The sequence below is a fragment of the Sander lucioperca genome, chromosome 13 (genome assembly GCF_008315115.2).
Source record: "Sander lucioperca isolate FBNREF2018 chromosome 13, SLUC_FBN_1.2, whole genome shotgun sequence".
In the NCBI taxonomy this organism is placed as follows: Eukaryota; Metazoa; Chordata; class Actinopteri; order Perciformes; family Percidae; genus Sander; species Sander lucioperca.
The window spans coordinates 30,442,579-30,463,743 of NC_050185.1; the positions used below are offsets into that span (position 1 = coordinate 30,442,579).

The 21,165-nt window shown below is 41.0% G+C and overlaps 2 protein-coding genes and 3 non-coding genes across 7 annotated transcripts; 3 read left to right on the forward strand and 2 right to left on the reverse strand.

The window, feature by feature from the left end:
* Window positions 1-1,586: 1,586 nt before the first annotated feature.
* On the reverse strand, window positions 1,587-1,675 carry trnay-gua. Its single transcript is given in 2 exon segments — window positions 1,587-1,622; window positions 1,639-1,675. It is a non-coding gene; the product is annotated as a tRNA-Tyr (tRNA).
* Window positions 1,676-3,306: 1,631 nt separating this feature from the next.
* Window positions 3,307-3,392, forward strand: trnay-gua. Its single transcript is given in 2 exon segments — window positions 3,307-3,343; window positions 3,357-3,392. It is a non-coding gene; the product is annotated as a tRNA-Tyr (tRNA).
* Window positions 3,393-3,769: 377 nt separating this feature from the next.
* trnay-gua lies at window positions 3,770-3,858 on the forward strand. The gene is given in 2 exon segments: window positions 3,770-3,806; window positions 3,823-3,858. It is a non-coding gene; the product is annotated as a tRNA-Tyr (tRNA).
* A 2,090-nt stretch (window positions 3,859-5,948) lies between these two features.
* Window positions 5,949-13,407, reverse strand: LOC116056055 (hepatocyte cell adhesion molecule-like). 2 transcript variants are annotated; one of them, XM_031308191.2, is made up of 7 exons: window positions 13,192-13,407; window positions 9,992-10,333; window positions 8,963-9,244; window positions 8,039-8,132; window positions 7,850-7,923; window positions 7,664-7,737; window positions 5,949-6,582 (listed from the first exon to the last, which is right to left on the reverse strand). In XM_031308191.2, the coding sequence occupies exons 1-7, from the start codon at window positions 13,274-13,276 to the stop codon at window positions 6,430-6,432; spliced, it is 1,104 nt and encodes a 367-aa protein (XP_031164051.1). In that variant the 5' UTR covers window positions 13,277-13,407; the 3' UTR covers window positions 5,949-6,429. The 2 variants fall into 2 exon arrangements, with proteins under 2 accessions (XP_031164051.1, XP_031164052.1); XM_031308192.2 differs by lacking the exon at window positions 5,949-6,582 and adding an exon at window positions 6,595-7,106.
* A 2,003-nt stretch (window positions 13,408-15,410) lies between these two features.
* LOC116056054 (serine/threonine-protein kinase pim-1-like) lies at window positions 15,411-19,500 on the forward strand. Of its 2 annotated transcripts, XM_031308188.2 has the most exons (10): window positions 15,411-15,546; window positions 15,779-15,979; window positions 16,460-16,609; window positions 17,314-17,463; window positions 17,748-17,842; window positions 17,923-17,970; window positions 18,115-18,333; window positions 18,791-18,971; window positions 19,094-19,264; window positions 19,368-19,500. In XM_031308188.2, the coding sequence occupies exons 1-10, from the start codon at window positions 15,492-15,494 to the stop codon at window positions 19,478-19,480; spliced, it is 1,383 nt and encodes a 460-aa protein (XP_031164048.1). In that variant the 5' UTR covers window positions 15,411-15,491; the 3' UTR covers window positions 19,481-19,500. The 2 variants fall into 2 exon arrangements, with proteins under 2 accessions (XP_031164048.1, XP_031164050.1); XM_031308190.2 differs by lacking the exon at window positions 17,314-17,463 and having other exon boundaries at window positions 15,412-15,546.
* The last annotated feature ends 1,665 nt before the right edge of the window (window positions 19,501-21,165 follow it).

The following is a 21,165-nucleotide window of genomic DNA, read 5'->3' on the forward strand; positions in this document are numbered from 1 at the left end:
ACTTTCTATAATAAAACGCAAAAAGATTATGTGACAAAAGCTTATAAAATGGGGGGGGGCCGTGGTCTAATTTGTATCACTCTAGGGCACCTTGATGTAGAAAAATTTGGGAACCACTGTACAAGATATTCTGATTCACCCTCTACACCAGTTGGTGGCGGTATTGCACCAAATAGTGCAATACCGCCACTTAACATCAAAGAAGAAGACAGGCGATTGAACGTGCGGCAGCGGTGCGGGCTTCAGGCTCTGCGGAGTCGAGCATGTCGTCCGCAGCGGGTTACAGGTACTTTATAACTGGAATTGTAGTGTATTTCACCGGTGTTTCCGACCGCGGACACTGCATATACTAATGTTACAACCTGTTATAACTGAACTTAACTTCCCTGGAGTCAACGAGCACCAACGAATATCCTACACCTACAGGATTGTGTAAGTTTTCCATACTAATGTTAGTTGTAGTATAGTTTGGAGTTAAGTTTATTTTCGGTTTTACTTTATAATGAACAAAGCGTAACAATTGACAAAAACATGACACCTGTTTAGTGTTTACACCAGTCCAGTTCACATAACCGTCAAATATGACACACCGAAAAAAGTAAAGTAAGTAAAGGCTTGTTTTTCCCTATCCTATGCTAGCTTATATTAGCCTATATCACTAATAATGTTACCCTTTGGCAAAATACATCCGCAACTTATTAAATCCATCTACTTTATAACCGCGGTAGTCAAAGCAAATATATGCCTATTAGGAAATGAATACCTTCGCTGAGTGTATGTCACCGCCCGGTGAGTGTGTGAGTTTTTCAGGGGTGGATTTTGTGATCTGGGGGCCCCAGGTAAACGCTGTCTTGCTTGAAACACAGATGGAGGCGACTAAAACAACTTTTGAACGTACACATGTTCCACCACAACAAGTTCCTTCCTGAAGCTATTTTTCAGTGGCACTGTGGCTCCGTCCGGCGTTTAGCACCGCCCATGACGTTTGTGATTGGTTTAAAGAAATACCAATGAACCAGAGCACGTTTCTCTCCCATCCAGGAATGCTGTGTGGACTCACCAGACCCTCCTCCGCAGCGCTGTGGAGGAAGGTCTGGCGATGCGAGACTACACTCAACAGCATGCTGTGCGCACTGCACATAATGAGGCATTAAAGGAGAAAGGGTATACACAGTGCACAGGGGGTGGGAGGAAGGGTGGACCAATAAGGGTAACAGGTAAATCCAACATTGTGTGCAGCTAGTGGAATCATCATTCCTTGACAAATAGGGGGCAATGCTAAAAATGTGGATAAATACAGACAAAACTGGGAAAACCTTTTTGAAGGCACAATAACAGATCACTGCAGATTTACGCTAATGACTTAGCTTTCCATAATAATTATATACAGGGAAATGAGGTGTTTGTGGCATGACCGTTTGACTGCTCATTAAATGGTTGTGCTACGGCAACTTGATGCACTTGTGAACGTGGACGAGCATTCGTTTGTCCGATGGAATCAAATGCAATGAAACCCACGGCTCTAAAATTAAAAAAAATTACTCTCACATCTTTCCATTCTGAATGGAAAACCAACAAAATTGACATCCTTCGAGCCGGAGTTGAACCAGCGACCTAAGGATAACTGCTATGATCAACCTACAGTCCTCCGCTCTACCAACTGAGCTATCGAAGGGAGTCAACAGCACTTAATTGTTCAGCCCGTGCATGGATGCTGACATGATGCTTAACCAAAGTTTAACATTCCATAAAGTTACTACTACCGCTGTCAGCGTCTTCGCTCATGCCGCTGTTCTCATAGGGAGTGAATAGAACCGCTCTGCTCTGCTGTTATTGAAGCTGTCTGTGAAAACAGAGTGTAAAGCACAGTAATCACATTGCTGCTTTGGTGATCTAGTGCGGCCGGTCAACAACCCCTTGGAAAAGAAAGATAGACTACGCAGCGTAGTTGGTTGTCAAATTATCGACTTAGACATTTGATTTGCTTGGTTTTTAAATGATGGAGCTTGAGTCCCTTGACATCTTTTCCATTGGGCAGGAACATCCTTCGAGCTGGAATTGAACCAGCAACCCAAGGATAACCTCTACCAACTGAGCTATCAAAGGGAGTGAACCTTTCTGAAGTGTTCAGCCAATGCATGGATGCTAAAACTGATGCTTAAAGGGTAACTACTGTTTTTTTTTTCAAGCTGGACCCCATTTCCCCATGCATTTGTGTCAAATAGACTGATGTGACCAAAAATCTTTGAATTTGGTCCAGTATTGAGCGAGATCGCAATGACGGGCCAGCGCGAACGGTGCTGCAAGGTGATCTAATGGGGCAATTGTGCATCTTTGATTTTTGTCCACTAAAAGTGATTTTTTTTTTTTTGTGCTACTGACAGGCTCAGTTGCTCAGATTTTTACTAAAAGTGTCTGACAACATTAACGATCTCAGGACGTGTCTTTTTGTCCAAAGACAGCGGGGTGAAGAGTGGAATACTAGTCGAGAAAAAGGCGTTTTGGGAGACTGTTGTTTCGGAGTAGGCTACAGAAATTACAGGCTCCTGTTATCTAAAATATTTTCAATGCCATGGCTCAATATTTAAATAATTTCGACAATGTGGATGAGGTCATTATAATTGGATGGCTGCCCGTATTCATTTGTGTTGTCAGACACTTTTACTAACAATCTGATGCTACATTTACACGTGGCCGGCTATTTTCATAGACGGACATTTCAACCTCTCCGTTTTCAAAAATAACATTGTGCACAGCTGTCAGTTTTCAGAAAAGTGTTCCTTTACATGTACCCGTGTATATATGCCGTCAAGAGCGCGCCAAACCTGTAGGTGGCAGTGTAACGAGAAGCTCAAGCCCACGTTAGCCAATCAGAATCCCGAAAAATAGCAACAACAGCTACAAATTACTTCCTCTTTCTCTCTCTCGGCTGCCTAAACCTCCGTTTGTCTCGGTTTACACGCAAACATGCAAATGAAGATTTCCAAAATCTCCACTCCGGCCGGAGGTTTTAGAAAGACTTGTTTTTAGAGGCGAATTCTCCGTTTGTGTGTAAACGAAGGGCACAAACGAAGGGAAATGTCTCTGTTTTTCAAAATAACCATGTACGTGTAAACAGGGCATCAGCCTGTCAGTAGCAAAAATATCAAGGATGCACAATTGCCCCATTAGATCACCTTGCAGCTCCGTTCCGCAGGCCCGTCATTGCGATCTCGCTCAATCTAGCTTGAAAAAAAACGGTAGTTACCCTTTAAGCATCAGTTTCAGCATCCATGCATGGGCTGAACACTTCAGAGCCTTTCACTCCCTTCGATAGCTCAGTTGGTAGAGCGGAGGACTGTAGGTTGAAACCAGTTATCCTTAGGTCGCTGGTTCAATTCCGGCTCGAAGGATGTTTTTTTTCGTTTCTTCCCAATGGAATGATGTCAAGGGACTCAAGCTCCATCATTTAAAAACCAAGCAAATCAAATGTCTAAGGCGATAATTTGACAACCAACTACGCTGCGTAGTTAATTTGTCTTTTCCAAGGGGTTGTTGACCGGCCGCATTAGATCACCAAAGCAGCAATGTGATTACTGTGCTTTACACTCTGTTTTCACAGACAGCTTCAATAACAGCAGAGCAGAGCGGTTCTATTCACTCCCTATGAGAACAGCGGCATGAGCGAAGACGCTGACAGCGGTAGTAGTAACTTTATGGAATGTTAAACTTTGGTTAAGCATCATGTCAGCATCCATGCATGGGCTGAACAATTAAGTGCTGTTGACTCCCTTCGATAGCTCAGTTGGTAGAGCGGAGGACTGTAGGTTGATCATAGCAGTTATCCTTAGGTCGCTGGTTCAATTCTGGCTCGAAGGATGTGTTTTCGTTGCTGCCAGGTTGAAATAAACAGTACTTACCCTTTAACACTGTATCCTTTTGTGCTGATGGGCCATTCATATGTCATCACCTTCCACTTTCTAGAGCGCTGCATTTCCACCGCTATTGCAGCACGGACACACACATAAGCAGCCCCCACACACACTATGTGTGTCCCAAACATGCATGTGCCCATCTGTTACCATTTGTCCCTGCTTTGACATTTTTTTCAGTGAGATCTTAATCAGCAAAGATGGGAGGCAGCCCCAAAAATATTATTTACAGTAGTAAGTCTATTCATTTTATTCACTTATCTTACACTGTACAACTTGGACTGTGCTTTCAGTGGGAACATTAACAAAGACAAGTTTTCAGGATGATGTTCTTGAGATGGTCCTGCAGGTGGAGCTGCATGTGCAAGTATTTCGGTTTACACTAATAAACAGCATGCTTATTTGTGACTAACTTAAATTTAGTTTGAAGGGTCCAGTTGTAGGGTTAATTGAGTGGCTGTTGAAAAAATACAAAAGCATCAAATATTTGAATGAATATGATCCAAGAGAGCTACATGTTAAATGACATCAAAACTCAAGGAGTACAGCGGAAATACTATAAAAAACTTGAGAAATATTTCACATTTTATTACAGTTTGTATAAAATTGAAATACCCTCTACCAACATGTCTATCTTCTCACTGAAAATTCTATTAAATCATCTAGTATAACTAAAATAGTCATTTACATTATTTCACAAAATATTACAAAGTACTGCTGTATTTCATTTCATCAACACTACAGAAAATCACACGTAACACTGCAAAAAGAGTAGCAGGGGGATTTCTTTTTATAACATCTAACATTTACAAACAACAAACCACATCTTTGTTTGGTGATGATTTTGAATTGACAATAAAGTGTAAAAAGAAGTATCTTCATCACACTACAGTTTGACAGTTGCATCTCACCAACCCCACTTCAGCCTTTACTGTACATTATCTACATGCTGTGCTTCTATCTTTAAAAGCAACTTATTTTTAAGATACAGTTTACTTTAATAAAAATATATCACAGGCAAAGTCCGAAATCAACACTTGCCAAGTGCCAAATGCGGGTAAGTTTTCCGTTTGGTGAGTAAATCTCAGAGGGCTGTCTGCCAGGGGTCAGCCCTATGTTCCCACAACCCTATGTTCCCACAGCCCAGTGGTCCCACAGCCCTATGTTCCCACAGCCCAGTGGTCCCACAGCCCTATGTTCCCACAGCCCTATGTTCCCACAGCCCAGTGGTCCCACAGCCCTATGTTCACACAGCCCAGTGGTCCCACAGCCCTATGTTCCCACAGCCCAGTGGTCCCACAGCCCTATGTTCCCACAGCCCAGTGGTCCCACAGCCCTATGTTCCCACAGCCCTATGTTCCCACAGCCCTATGGTCCCACAGCCCAATGTTCCCACAGCCCAATGGTTCCACAACCCTATGGTCCCACAGCCCTATGTTCCCACAGCCCTATGTTCCCACAGCCCTATGGTCCCACAGCCCAATGTTCCCACAGCCCAATGGTTCCACAACCCTATGGTCCCACAGCCCAATGTTCCCACAGCCCTATGTTCCCACAGCCCAATGTTCCCACAGCCCTATCTTCCCACAGCCTTATGTTCACACATTTCTAAGATTTTTCTTAAAATTAGGCCCTATGTTAGGGTTAAGGTTAGGGTTACATTCCATCTGTAGTCCATAATTGGCTACCAAATTGGGAGAAAGGGGGATAAAATCTGATTCAAATTTATGAAAAAGGAAATGTGGGAACTATGGGAAAATAGGGCCTAATTTTGGAAAAAAATCTTAGAAATGTGGGAACATAGGGCTGTGGGAACGCTCCCGTCCGCCACATGGCGGGTAAATGTTTGTCCCAAAATTGTTCTGTTTTTCAGTCTTCATTTTGGTGAAGCTGCAGCTACTTTCTTGTGTTCCTTTGCTGTCTGCATGTCGGAGCTTCGCAGGGGCGGGCCGACACACACACACACACACACACACACACACACACACACACACACACACACACACACACACACACAAACACACAAAACATACACTGATGCAAACACCTGCACACACCGGAACAAGAGCCAACAGGTCACTTCTGTTTACTGATAGCTAGCATTTACCGCGGGCTAATTAATTAGCCAGAATGTGGCAAGTTTTGGCAAGAATCAGCCAGCCTTCCAAAAGAAAGTACGATGAAAAAGGAAGATAAACCAGCAGGACTTGCAACCCCAACCACAAAGTTTTGTGATGTATGTTACAAAAAGAAATGCAATTTAATATTTTGGCTGGTAAAAATATGCTTGGCCGGTGGATTTTTTTCATCTACCCGCCAACTTGGTCGGTGAGTCAAAAAGTTAATTTCGGACACTGATCACAGGCAGTAATGACATTATTTTAAAAACCCAGAAAATGGTTTTGAGATATTTCCCAAACTCCGGGCAGATGTGCAGGAAGTTGCCACCCAGAGTCAGGACACAGTAAGACGGTCTGACCTTCCACTTGCAATGTGGAGAGTTTAAACTGATGGGCGTTCAGGTATAGCTGTGGGAGGAGCGGGCAGGGGACCCATTAGATTGGGTAAGCGAGCCAGTGTAGTTGGGGCAACTGGTGTAGCACGGCGGGTTGTCAAGCTCAGATGATGGAGACCCAATACTGTTGCTGGATGAGTCATCCATGGAGGGTTCCTGCAAAACAGGACGACTTCAGCCCAAATCCTTTCTCTGCTACCAATTATCCAGTAAAACAAAGTTCATGTAGTAAAATAATATTTATTGTGGAAAAGGCTCCTAGTTTCCGTCATATGAACACTCTAGACTAGTCCTGAGTTTCTGCAGCTGAGGAGACGGATCATACAGAGGCTGCTTGTTGCTGATTGTGTGTGTGGGCATGCAACTATTTGTAAGTGCCTAACTTTTCTATTTGTAATGTGTTTTATTGTCTGTGTGGGATGCTAACAATGACAAGTATGCATGTTCTTTACCATTTAGCAAAGTAGTTTTATGTAAGAGCATGGCGATTTTTGCAGAGTCCGCATAGTTTATTTACGGCATTTTATTGTCGATTAATCTGCCGATTATTTTCTCGATCCAGTTGTTTGGTCTATATAAAATATCAGAAGTGGTGAAAATTGTCAATCAGTGTTTCCCAAAGCCCAAGATGACGTCCTCAAATGTCTTGTTTTGTCCACAACTCAAAGATATTTAGTTTACTGTCCCAGAGGAGAAAAGAAACCAGAAAATATTCACATTTAAGAAGCTTAATCAATAATCTATGCAGCTCTAGCTTAAATATTGCTGCATTTATTCCTTTTAACGCTTCATATATTTCCATTGCTGCTTATAAAAATAAGTGAGAGAAGATGATGTATATTGTAAATTAATACCATAAGGTTAAAGTTTTTTTTATTTACTACTGATAATGTTTATTTAGCACATGTGTAGTTGTGAAGTTTCCCTTAGTATTAAGGATTTTAACTATATCGGTGTGCCTGTAACACACAAGATATCAAATTATTATTAGAACCCCATGATATTAATTGAGCACATTCATGTTCCCAGATGGATAACTGCCTCTGGTTCCAATGATCACATCGGTCTTTCCTGTATCACCACTCTCAGGACAATCTTACATTTTTAGTTCCACTATTGATAACCCTGTATAAATAGCATCTTCAAGGGGACGCTGGAGTTACTTCAGATTTTTAGTCTTGCTATCTTTTGTGAGTGACAGAATGTAATAACATGACAGTGGTGATGAGAGAGTTACCTTTTGCTGCAGGATGTAAAGTGAAGTTACAGCATTTATTCCATTATGCGCTGTCATTTTTGGAAGCACATCATCTGTGGCAAAGAACAAAACATTTCTCTTCTGGCCTCATCCTAGATTAGCTGATCACTATTTGTATTAACTCTCGTCACAGTGGAATATTAAGTCAGTATGACGATACCGTACCTGTGTGATTGATTGGTGAGAGATCAGCGTGGTCATAAAGGCGGGTGAGAGGCTTTCTAGCTGGATGTCTTTTCCTAAAGACAAAATGTCAATGCATCAATGTTGTGTTATTTGCACCCCAGAGTTGCCTTTCTAAAGTCAGTCTTGTGCTTTTTAGGGTTGATTTTAAAACTTGTTAGCAATTCTTACTTTTTGGAAGGCGTCCAGCAGGCACATACTGTTACCAAGGTGATGAGGAGGAAGATGCCGCCCGTGGAAAGGATGATATAGAGAGAGCTTCTTCCTGGTAGGATATGCAAAATTACAGTTGAAAAGCATAAACAGTGAACAGAACAACACAAAGACTTACATGAAAGGATTTTACAGAATATGATTGTTGAATATATATTTTAAAAAATCTGCTCGGGGGATTTATGCCATGGTTTTGGTTGTGTCCCACTTGCGATAATAGAGGACCAGGTGAAAAAACCCTGCAGTCAAGGGGGGTAGCTACAGCTTACACCGGGCATGATAAAGACATGGACGAAAAAATGTGCCAGTTCTCCATCGAATATGGATCAATAGAAATATCCGTTGGCAACGATAGATGGAAAGCCATCCTGCCGACGTTTCGGGACCACATTGGTGGGGATTGCTGTAGTCGAAGTACACATGGTGATACACTGGTAATGAGGTTTAACCATGTATCCAGCTAACTTAAATAGTTCATGTTACTGTATTGTGTGAACAGTTAATTTAATATTGTATGTGGCGACTTCTTTAACGGGGTGCAAATGTTCCACCAAAACACGACTATTTTGCAAAGGCAACCATTGCTGCTTCCGGAGCTTAGTGCCGTCCAAGACGATTGTGATTGGTTTAAAGAAATTCAAACAACCCAGAGTGTTTTTTTCTCCTATCCCACAATGTATCTGTGGTGTAGCCAGACCTTACTCCACAGCGCTGTGGACAATGCGAGACTACTACCCGGATAGCTCTTCAGTGTTCTCCGGTCTGATAAATATGTATAGATAACATCTCTTATGGTGCTTCCCATCCGTGTCACTGTGTCTAGCATGATGTGTTTAACTATTGTTGGCACTGCCAACTGATAACTGAGACAGTATCACTTACTGTAGACAGTCAGTCTGATAGGCAGGCTTGTCACATTGCCCACAGGATTCTCCACTGCACAGCTGTAGGTGTCATCATCTCCCATCAACACTCGTGTGATGGTCAAGAACTTCTGGTCAGGGGACAACACAAACCTCGTCATATTGGTCAGCGGCTTTCCACCTTTGAACCACCTGTATGTAGTCCTGGTTCCATTTTCATGGGAGCAGTTGAGGACGACGTTTTCGCTGAGCTCCAGGACTGACGAAGCCTCCATGTGGATATAGGGCCTGGATATAGACTCTGAATATAGGTGACAGATAAATAGATAAAACAGTTTCTAAACATGTAAATAGACATGCCACCAGAAAATAGAACAATTTCAGTTCAGTTTCAGTTATTGGTCAGATGTAGGCTATCTGGGGCGGGAGCAAGAAAGTAAATACAGGAAGAAGGTCCTGGACGTCTCCATGGTTAAAACAGCTCATTTCAATACTTTTTCAGACATTGTTTTGCGAGTGAAGTTACTACATATGCTCTGCCGGCGTCTGTCTTAAACTTTAGCAATGGCTGGTTTGACCACAGAAATGCGAGTGACGGCGAGCTTGACCGCAGTCTATTTCTGTAAGAGAAACATTGCAAGCTGCTACAGTCTGCATGCTCTGCTCTGCCACATCGCAGATTGCAAAGCCCACCTGACTACAGGAGCTGTTTGGCTCAGACTTGCGGAGTACACATAGTTGGGGCGGTTCGAGGTCAGATCACATTTTAACCACAAACAAACTTCTCCAGAGTTTGTTTGAAAGTGCTTTTTTGGTCCACTTTTGGTGCGCACCCGAGTGCGATTGTTGTATTCACACCTGCCCAAACGAACCGCACAAAGAGGGACAACGAACTCTGGTGTGATTCAATATTTAATCCAATTTCTGGAGTTTGATTTGAGTCTAAGTCAAAGACATGTATTTTTTTTATGACCCTGGTTCAGACTTAGGAGAAAAAAGTGATTTAACCATTACATTACAACTCGTACAATATCACTTTTCTTCCTACCATCCACAGTGAGCGTGATGCTGCCCTCTCCTGTAAAGGTATCATCTGTGATCGAGATCTCCACGTCATAAGTTCCGTCATCAGAGATTCGGAGGTTGTGGAGAAGCAGAGTCCCATTCTCAAATACCAGGATGCGGTCACGATACTCAGGCCTCAGGGTCCCAATGATGTCAGTTCCAATCGACTGGACAACAGTGACAGACTTTTCCCTCTTGAGCTGCCACTTGATGACCGGCAGGTCGAGGCTGAAGCTATTGTAACGGACAGACAGCAGGGCCTCCCCCCCTAGTGTTCCTCTAATGAGAGTGTTGGGGATAGTCATATTCACTGCCAGCACCCCACCTGCAGAGAAACACAGGAGAGAAACTACGTTAGATTTCAGGGTTTCCCCCAGAAAAGTTGTTTAGCCCGGTGGCAAGTGTCCCTCTGTGACGAGGGCCCGGCTGGAGCCAGTCACAGACTGATGGCAGCATTAATGTAGAGTCCAATATATTCTGTAATAACAGAATCATTGACGGAATTGCGAAATTGAGAATTTAAAAAGCTATAAGACAGATTCCATAGGGCCCTACGTTAAGTCAGTGCTAAAAGCTAACTGGAGATTTGAATATATGACTATGTCTAAGTTTTCAACCGAGCCATCTTACTGTACCTGTAGTTTAAAATGAATTCCCAGTGGCTTAGGCCTGGTGGAGGGCAATTTAGGCCCGGTAGGCCACCAGGCTTGCAGAACACTGGGGGAAACCCTGGATTTTCTTTTTCATGTCCACACCATTCCAACATAGGCCTAGCTCTTGTACAAGTTAAATGATACCTCCATGATCGCACGTGAATTGCACAAAAGAACATCTTGTCAGGCTCCAACCTAATGCATTTGTGTCTGAACTACCAGCTTTAAAAACAACAATGGCGGACCTGATAGACAGATGGTTCATCCAATCACCTGCCAGATATTTTTTTGAAAGTGCCTGCCCTTTTCCAAACAGTTTTCAATGACGGCTTCTCAGATGGTTCTGTATTAACAAGCCACCTGGCGCGTCAGGTTAGCTCTACTGAACTCGGGAGCAGAAACTACAGGAGCAGTGAAGTTGAGAAAAAGAGTTTAAAGTTTTTAGGCCAGAAAACTGTGACATACATTTAGCTGCCAGTTTATTAGGTACAACTAGCTAAAACGAATGCAGTCTAATATAACAGTCCTGCAATAAATCCTAAATTATAACCTTCATGAAGGTAGGATTTATTACAGGATTGTTGTATTAGACTGCATTCGTTTGAGCTGTACCTAATCTGGCAACTGAGTGGAGAAATGTTGTAATGCCTTAATATTACGCTATTTTTTTTTTTTTTGGGTTCATTTTTTCACCCCCAAAAAGAATTGCCACACATAATACCTAAAAATGCACATCCTGCACTTCAATCTTCACAAAATGCTGAAAATGTATGTATCTACAAACAAAATGTGTTATTTTAGCCCTTTGTTTTTGTTAAAGAAAAACAACAACTTTATCTTGATTATTTACAGTCCATAGCTTAAAAGAAGATAAATGCTAGGTGCTTGTCTGTCCAAGTGCTATTAATTATGTATGTATTCAAATATATTTTAGTGTTATTTTACAAGCTTGGAAGTAAGTGTTGATAAACAAAGAAACACCAAGAGGAATCTACCCGTCAGCAAGATGTTTCTAGCTGTTATACCTACAGCTATTTATAGTTTCACATAGTCTACTCTTTCACTATCATGTTGCTGAGAATTAAAAAAATCCTCAGGAACAGCCCCCTTTATTGTTCTTTGTGCCTGGGGTCTATTGTTACCCCAGACACAATGTTGATATTGGACAATTCTGCAAACTGCAAATTTCTTAAGATAAAAAAACAAGATTATTTATTTATATAACGTCTGCACATGGCAAAAACAGACATTAAATGTCGGTCCTCAGTGGGATGCAAACTCTGTCTACTGCATTAAAGTTGGGATGAGCTACACACCCATCCAGCACCCTGACTCCACACTCTAGTCACACTATTCTGCATTGCTACATAAAGGACACACCAATTCCTGCATTGGTACTAACTGTTGGCATTGGACAACAGTACACTGTGTACGTTTGAATCATCCAATTTAAATGTAATTTTTAAGGATACCGCTGTCTATTGAAATAGCTTCATGAACGATTTTTGCACACAGGCGAGATGTAAATAGTCGTGATTATATATTGTACATGTAAGTTTTCTTGTTTTTTCAACTACAGTAAGCGATACAGTAGTTGGCTGAAGGTTTAGTGGGCACCACGCCCCATCTCTGCTGTATACTGGATCCAGTTTGCATGGCAGAGCCACATTACCATGGGAACAGCTGTCAGTCCTTGGGATGGGCCAGCATTAGCCAACAAAAGTGGGGATTGTTTGGCAAAAATGTCCTTCTTGGCAGTTCATGAAAAGAACACTGGGAAAAATCCAGATGCCATCCTAGTTTTGCAGAAACAGAGCAACTCAGTGACTCTGCTGCTAGCCACAACAATAGCAGGACAGTGATGAGCCACAGCTGAAAATAACTGAACATCTGAAAACGCTGCTTCTGAGTCAGCCTGTATTAATTACAAAGGGTGGGCACAAGGCTGTAAAAGCAGCCACACAGCCTAATGCAATCCAGTACCCCAACGACAAATACTACCTTTGTGATGTCTATAATGTTCACTTTTCAGAGCGTCAACAATTCAACTGATATTGACAAACATGTTGCAATACTATGCATAATACTGCAAAAATTACCACGAGTAAAACTTGTACATGTTCTATTTGTATTAAGTATGCAACGTTAAAATCACCATCCAGTTGGCTCCTGTTCATGACATTTTCTTCCAACCCTCAGCTAGTATTGTGAAAGCACAGCAGTCTCAGTAATTGTAAATTATACAAAAATGTGTTTATTTCCATAATAGATCGTTTCATCCAGCAAGTTAGTGTTGATTAACACTGCATTAGTAAAATCATATCTGCACTTTGCATTTTTTTATTCCCTCATACTGACACCTACCAACAAACAAAAAACTAAATAAAAAGCAGACTTCATAAATCAGCTTTTGATTATTTGCTACAATGTAAATGATGACAAACGTAATCTTTACAAAATGCATAAACATGCAAGTGGCCATTGTTAGGGAAATTTTAAAATAAATTCTAAAGTATGAAATTTGACGTACCTGAATTGAAGGAACCGAGACACATGAACAAAACTATTTGGGAAATAATTTTAGCTTTTGAAGGAGCCTCCGTCTCTGCCTTCATCTTGGGTCTCAAGCTTTGTTTTCCTCCCAGACAACCAGCATGATTCGTGACTCTGGGCAGGACGGAGAACACAAGTCGTTCATTCAGACTCTGCTGGGACTGAGTACATGTTGTTCTCAAAAGCCAACAGAGGCAGGACAAAAGTGTGTGTGTGTATGTGTGTCTAGATGTCTGTTTTGTACAGTTGCTAAGCTAAAGCTGTTAGCTTTATGTTTTTATTGCAACAATACCTGATATGTTCATAAACAGAACAAAATCTTCAACATCGTCAGTGTTCATCACCCCACAATATGAGTGTATTAGTGTTGTTTAAACAAACATGTTGTTGTTAGTCTTTCAATGGTGGGGCTAAACTTGTAAATTATAAAGTGATAAAAAGAAGAAGTTTATCCTCTGGGAAGCAAGAATGCACTCTGTAAATATAATGGCAATTGGCTCATTAGACTATTATATGTATTCCCGGTGTACAAGCTGACATTTGGGTCCAGTGTTGGTGCTAAAGGAAAAGGCAGGAGGTGTCACCAAAACATGGATTAATAATCTGGAGACCATGAATATCTATGGTTTTCAAGACAAAGTTTCACAGACTCAAGGGTTGCTCAAATGGTCCCGTTGGTAATGGAAAGGTCGGGGGGGGGATCACCAAGATTATTAGCAATCATCCTACGGGGACCATGAATGTCCATATTGGGAATTTTGCCAATATTTGTAACATATATAGTATTTTACTTTGAACCAAACTATTGGACAAGCAGATGGATCGATTTACCGGCCAACCAACTGACCAACCAACCAGCTAACATGGCCATCCTCAGACCCTACTAGTTGGGACATAAATGTTTGTTTTACCTGCATTCTGTTGCTGAGTTTATGTTAGAAGAATATCATGCCTAAATCCAGTTAATGAAAACTTTCCATTTGCTGTTCTCACCAATGTTTTTTCTTTTGTCACACAGAAAGTCATGCATTTCATGTTTCTTTGTTGTCTGGAGCAAACAGTAAGGCCAGCTAGATGGCATTAGCTACAGACAAGGGCTAACTCCGGACAAAAATATACCTTACATGCAGTCACCAAAACACATTGTGTGTATCACACAAGGGATATTTCAGGGATATTTGAAACATGCATAGTTTATGTATATCCATTTTCACTTGCTAGCAGTGTTTTTCCTGCCTTTAGCTGGCACAGTGCTGTATTTCTTGGCACATCATCCTTACCTTACATTTCATATGATACCATTGGCAGGAGTGTGTATTGCATTACCCACATGCACAAACCACAAATGCCTTACCGCACATATTATATACATTATGATGACTACGGATGTGTCGTACAACGTTATTTTTTATGTATTTATTTTTTTAGACATTTTAATGCAGAAATAGTATATAATATATCTTTAACAGCAGATACTGAATGTGTCTAAGACTAATTTCCTTTGGGACAATCAAGTCAATCTCATCTTAAAAGTTAGGAGATCACCTAAGTCAGCATAGATCCTCTGGGGACAATGCATGACTGTACAATTCGCCTGGCAGTCCATCTAACAGTTTGCCATCCCTAAAGCCAAAAATCCTTCTGTATTTAGTGTTTGACTTTTAGATCAATATGAACCGTTCATAAAAATAACCTTAGGACATTATGATAGGTAGGAAAGTCAGCCAGATGACTGAGAAGAAGTCAATATCAAGCATTTAATGAGCTGGTCTCATTGGTCGCTTTTAAGAAGATGCTAAATGATGCTAAAAGGAGGCAGACGCATCTGGCTGTAGATGTTTTGATGTATTTATGATTGTGGTTGACTTGGGAAATATTTGCTACTTTAGTTGTTTTATTTTTTTGTGTACTTTGTGTGTATGCGTGACTGTACTGCTGCCTGTCTTGGCCAGGACAATCTTGAAAAAGAGATTTTTAATCTCAAGGTTCTTTCATGGATAAATACAAATTAAATAAAGAATTGTATGCTTGTATTGTAAGAATCGTTTGAAAAACCTCTACCTATTCAAATATACACACACATACACAATCTATTCTGAACCCTAATTTGCATATTCCAGAACACTTCTTTGTGATGTTGCTGACATGACCTCATGATAGAACTTCTCACCATGTTCCATGTTCTGGTCACCTTACCTTCACAACACACACACAGTGGGAAGTTCACTCTGATTCTGATCTCTCAGTTATCGTGTTAGAAACGTCTTTAACGTCATCATGAAAAAAGACTATGCAAAGACTCTTGTTTCTCTGGCCCTAAGGAGAGTCCGAGGTAAGTGTGGAATCAAGGCAAGAAAACCTGCAGTCACTCACGTTAATGATCCATATAATGTATTAGGTAGAGTAGGCAGAATAAATACCTTAAAATATAGACCTCTAATTTCTGCTACTGAGCCCTTTATCGCACTGTGATCTGAGTCTGTACTGTGGGATAATAAAAAATGACAATTTAAAACATTTAGCGACTATAATTCACAACAAATTGATGTTTTTCTCATTTGTAGAGCGCAGGTGTTCGGCGTCTGCAAATGATGGCCCGACTAGGACGATTAAAAGAAAGGCCACTCCTGGCAGGAAGACCCTTAGAAAAAAGACAAGGGTCCCTAACACCTCTAAGGGTGATATCGCCGTGAGAGGAGTGAAGAGGACAATATTTGACCTTAACAAGCATGACATGGAGACGGCGTCCTGCTCAGCGGACACTGGTAGGCTGTGGGCTGATCTTGTGAAATTACTGCTGGGAGTGTATACCTCTGTCGGTTTACTGAACATGAGGATCAAGACAGTGGTGGAAGAAGTACTCAGATCTTTAACTTAACTTAATGGAGTAATACATAAGTGATACATAAGTAAAAGTCCTGCATTCAAAATCTTGTAAAGTACAAGTACCTTTAGAATCGTACCTAAGTACAGTATTTGAGTAAATGATCTTAGTTTTTTCACATCACTGGGTTCAAATTTAGTGGATTCATTATTACAGAAATGTCCATCAACTAGGGAATTGGCAAATTGATCTAAATACACTTTAGTTCACCTGAATTACAAAGGAAAACACATTTTCTTCCCTCTAGTTGTATCTATTTATGCAGATAGTTTTGGATTTTTTTCTCAAAAGGAGGAAAAACTGTCTGTGTTAGTGCCTTACCAGTAAGCTGATGTTCCTCTGGGGGGGGTTTCTCATGTAGAAAGCTGCAATACATCTGTGAGTGATGTGAGCAAGAGAGGCGTTAAGAGGAAGGCTGTCGGCGTCGCCGATGGAGAAGGACCAAGCAGGAAAATAAAAAGGAAATCAGACCTGAAGGAGAAACTGGATTTGTCCGTAGCTGCCCTAACAGGTCAGTAGATAGTGATACATGTAGGGTTTTTAAGGAAAACTAATTTTCTTCCCTCTAGTTGTATCTATTTATGCAGATAGTTTTGGATTTTTTTCACCCAGGTTTTGAGATTTTTGCATCAGAATAGTGCCCTGGGTAAAAAAGATAATCCACTGAACACACTGGTGGCAGATTCTTTGGGACTATTTCTTTGGTAGAAGGTAGTTCCAATATAAACTGTTCATGCTGAGGCTTGTGGATTATCCAGAGTAACAAGGAGTTTTTGGAGATAGATGTTGCTAAAATGTTCTTAAATGTTTCATTGCTGTGAGCACCACAAACTCCATTCCATCCACCTCCATTGTATTGGGGTGGAGAGACAGATATCTCCAAACCTGGACAAATAAAACCCCATCCGCACGGATAAATACCACTAGAGGACAGTGAGAAATATTGTTTTTAATAAAGTCTTGGCAGGCTTTTTTAAAACTTTAGACAGAACCAGGCTAACAGTTTCCCCCAGCCTCAAGAGTCTTTATGCTAAGTTAGGCTAACCACAGCTCAACTCCAGCTCTGGCGGCAGAGCAGAAAACATTCATATGTGCCATTTTGGAAGGCACCGAATGACGGGCTGTTTTGTCATTTAGTTTGGAGGACTTTCTGTCTGTGTTAGTGCCTGTGACTGTCAACAAGCTGATGTTCCTCTGGGGGGTTTTCTCATGTAGAAAGCTGCAATACATCTGTGAGTGATGTGAGCAAGAGAGACGTTAAGAGGAAGGCTGTCGGCGTCGCCGATGGAGAAGGACCAAGCAGGAATATAAAAAGGAAATCAGACCTGAAGGAGAAACTGGATTTGTCCATAGCTGCCCTTACAGGTCAGTAGATAGTGATACATGTAGGGTTTGGCTTTATGTTAGCATGATTTACATTAGGTGTAATATCTTTTTTAAACCATGTATTTATTGAAATTGTTGTACGTTTTACAGACAAAAACAGTACAAGGCACATAACATAAAACAGAAAAAAAACAAAAACCAAGGATCAAATGTAGTAGCTGTAGTATCCACAGTCATAAGTCTGTACATATTAGGTGTAATATTACATAATTGGTGTTCCTCACAACTGTATTAAAACGAAATATACATGTTTGTCTGTTTAGCAAAATTTAAGGCCAAATACCTTGAGCAGGATCAGCTGGGCGTGGGAGGATGTGGATCTGTGTTTGCCGGATATCGCAGAGCAGATAATTTACCTGTAAGTGTTACACACGCATTCTTGAACACAGATACATTATGGTCCGTAAGTGCTAACCAAAGTCCTGTTTGTCCTCGTAGGTTGCCATCAAACGCGTACCAAAGGACAAAATCCTCTGCAAAGTAGTGGTAAGTGAGCAACACCTACTGCTGTTGAAATCAGCTGTATTCAGCACTGCACGCTCTTACTTGAATGCATTATGGATGAATGATTCTATATTATTCTCTAAAACGTTCCTCTCCCTCATCCTCTATTTTGTTGTGATGTTTCAGGACCAGAATGGGAAGCAGCTGTCCGTGGAGGTCGCCGCCATGTTAAAACTTGGGGCTGAAACAAGTGGATCGGTGGGGACGTCAGCACCAGTGTCCCTACTGGACTGGTATGATTTGGACCAGGAGCTGATCCTGGTGCTGGAGAGACCAATTCCCTCCAAGGACCTACTCAATTACGTTGAAGACAACGGAGGTTCCCTACAGGAGGAACAGACCAAGGTAAGCTACTGGAGGATCCTGTGTGTGTGTGTTTGTGTGTGTGTGTGTGTGTGTGTGTGTGTGTGTGTGTGTGTGTGTGTGTGTGTGTGTGTGTCTGTGTGTGTGTGTGTGTGTGTGTGTGTGTGTGTGGGGGGGTGGGGTGGGGGTGGGGGGGGCAGGGAGGGTCCTAGTTTTAGGCCATCATTTCTATTGATTATGATAACATTGTACTCACCATAAGTCATTGCAAGAAACAGGCCGTGGAGGCAGTCAAACAGGTTGTAAACAAAGCCCCAGCCAAACAAAGAGAGAAACAAACGGAAATTATAACCAGCTCCACTGAACATCTTTTGAGTATTTCGGTGCCTATAGGCTACAGGCAGTTGTAGTCAACTTTTAATGACAGCAATCCCAGCCATGAGAAAATGTCACACAACCCTCCTCTCTGATCCCTCATCTCTCTCCTTTTGTCTCTCAGAGCATACTGACACAGCTTGTTGATGCAGCAATTGAACTTGAGAACCATTGCATCTTTCACCGAGACATCAAGGTGGAAAATATACTGATCGAAACCAGTTCAGATGTCCCTCGCATTCGCCTTATCGACTTCGGACTGAGCTGCTTCGCTAAGAAAGGATCCTCTTACCGCAATTTCTACGGTAAGGAGTCTAGCTTCTGCTCCTGCTCTTCACAAACTTACTTATCTACGACTCTAACATTTAGACATAGCTTCTTGTCCGCCTCATCCTCACCGTCGTATTATTATGTCCGTGTATTGTAGGTACCCCTTCTCACATCCCTCCCGAGTGGTACAGTCGTTGTTTCTACAGGCCCGGCCCCACCACAGTGTGGCAGCTGGGAGTGGTCATGTTTGAAACGCTCCACCAAGCTTCGTTTGAGACCACCGAGTTCCTCGGAAACAAGCTGAGAATCAGCAAAAAGCTGTCCAAAAGTAAGAAAAAACATACACAAACATGTCAGCAGGCACAAATCTGGTCATTTTAGTTCACATGTGATGGATCACCGTCATCTTTCTTCTTCTTCTTTCTCTGCAGACTGCCAGGATTTCTTGAGAATGTGTTTGACCAAAGAACCCCAGCAGCGTCTTACTCTGGAGCAGCTCCGACTTCACCCATGGCTCAGCACTACAGCCATACAAAGTCCATAAATCTATCCAATGCCATACATAAGTGTATATATATATATATATATATATATAGCTATTATGTGATATAATAGTTTAAATCTGAGCCATAAAAATAAACTTCAATTAAAATCAAAACCCAATGAATTCACCTTTTCATCATACTTATCTAATTGTGTTTTAAGTTCAGTAATAAATTATAAAAGAGTGACTTCAACAAAACTAAAATGGTTAGGACACTTGAACAGGAAAACATAATACATAGGGATAACCTAAATCAAATCTTTTTAAGAGATTATGAGAAGCTCCAGAGCTCTGGATCCAGGATTCAGGAGCAGCCAGAGGAGACCTTCCTCTGGGACAACGCTGTGTTCTTATGTAGGGGAGCAGCAGTTCCCATCAAGTGTTTGAAACGTGTTCAGAAAACTCTCAAAATCAATTAACTCTAAAACTGAAAATAGAGGTATAATGTGATCTTGTTTTTTGGAATTTGTGAAAAGCCCGGCAGCTGCATTTTGTACCAGGAAGAGTGAAATGGTTTTGAGACTTAACACCAGCGGTGGAGGAAGTATTCAGATCCTTTACTTAAGTAAAAGAAGGCTACTACTAGGCTACTAATACCACACTGTAAAAATTACTGTTACAGTAAAAGTCCTGCATTAAAAACATTCCCTCAGGTAAAGTCTGTAAGTATAATCAGGAAAATATAGTTAAAGAATAACACGTCCCTGTGACTGTTATATTATATATTATAGTTAGAAATACAATAATTTTATTTCTATGATATTATATCATTAGATTGTTATCACTCATGCATTAATTTAAAAGCAGGATTTTACTGTTGGAGTTGGTTGAGCTGGAGCTCATTTTGATCTATTAACTAATGATTTTTTTAAATTATGGATTCATCTGCTGATTATTTTTCAGTACAAAATACAACACAGTTTAGAAATTAGAGGAAGCAGCAATAAGTAGGTGAAATAACTTGTTTACTGGTCTGAACAGCCAGTCATCAACTGCTACTCAGCATGACTGCTGAAATGAAACTATTAATTATAAAATAAACTAAAACAAAAACTTTTGTATCTACATCAAGACTAAATGTGTGAATAAATAATTAAATAGCCATTCACATGATCGAGCAATGATAGCTGTGAATTTAAGGCTCTACATCAGGGGTCTTCAATGTTTTTAAACCAAGGACCCCTTTACTGAAAAAAAGATGGAGCAGGGACCTCCTACTACATATTGTATAAAATAAAATTGCATATTAGACTAGGCATACAATACTGTGTAGAAAAGCCTTTGTACATACATACATTTTTCGGATAAAATACTAAGCTATTAAAATCATAATTTTTGTTACACATACATGTGGCACAGTGAATCCTTAGGATTAACTGTATCTGTGGATGGCTAAGCTTGTCATCAGTGGGGATTCATATTTGCTAATAATATGTTGGATTCATGTTAAGACATTTTTTGAAAAAACTTTAAAAAATGAACAATAATTTGGAGGCCCCCCCTGCATTGACTCTGAGGACCCCCTAGGGGTCCCAGACCCCCTGTTGAAGATCTCTGCGTCTACATCATCACCAACACCAGAGACGGTATAGTGCAGTGGTCTTCACTATTTTATTCATGAGAGCAACACTATTAGGACTAAGTCAATAGGAGAGCCACTTTTACCGCAAAGTATCCAAAGTTAC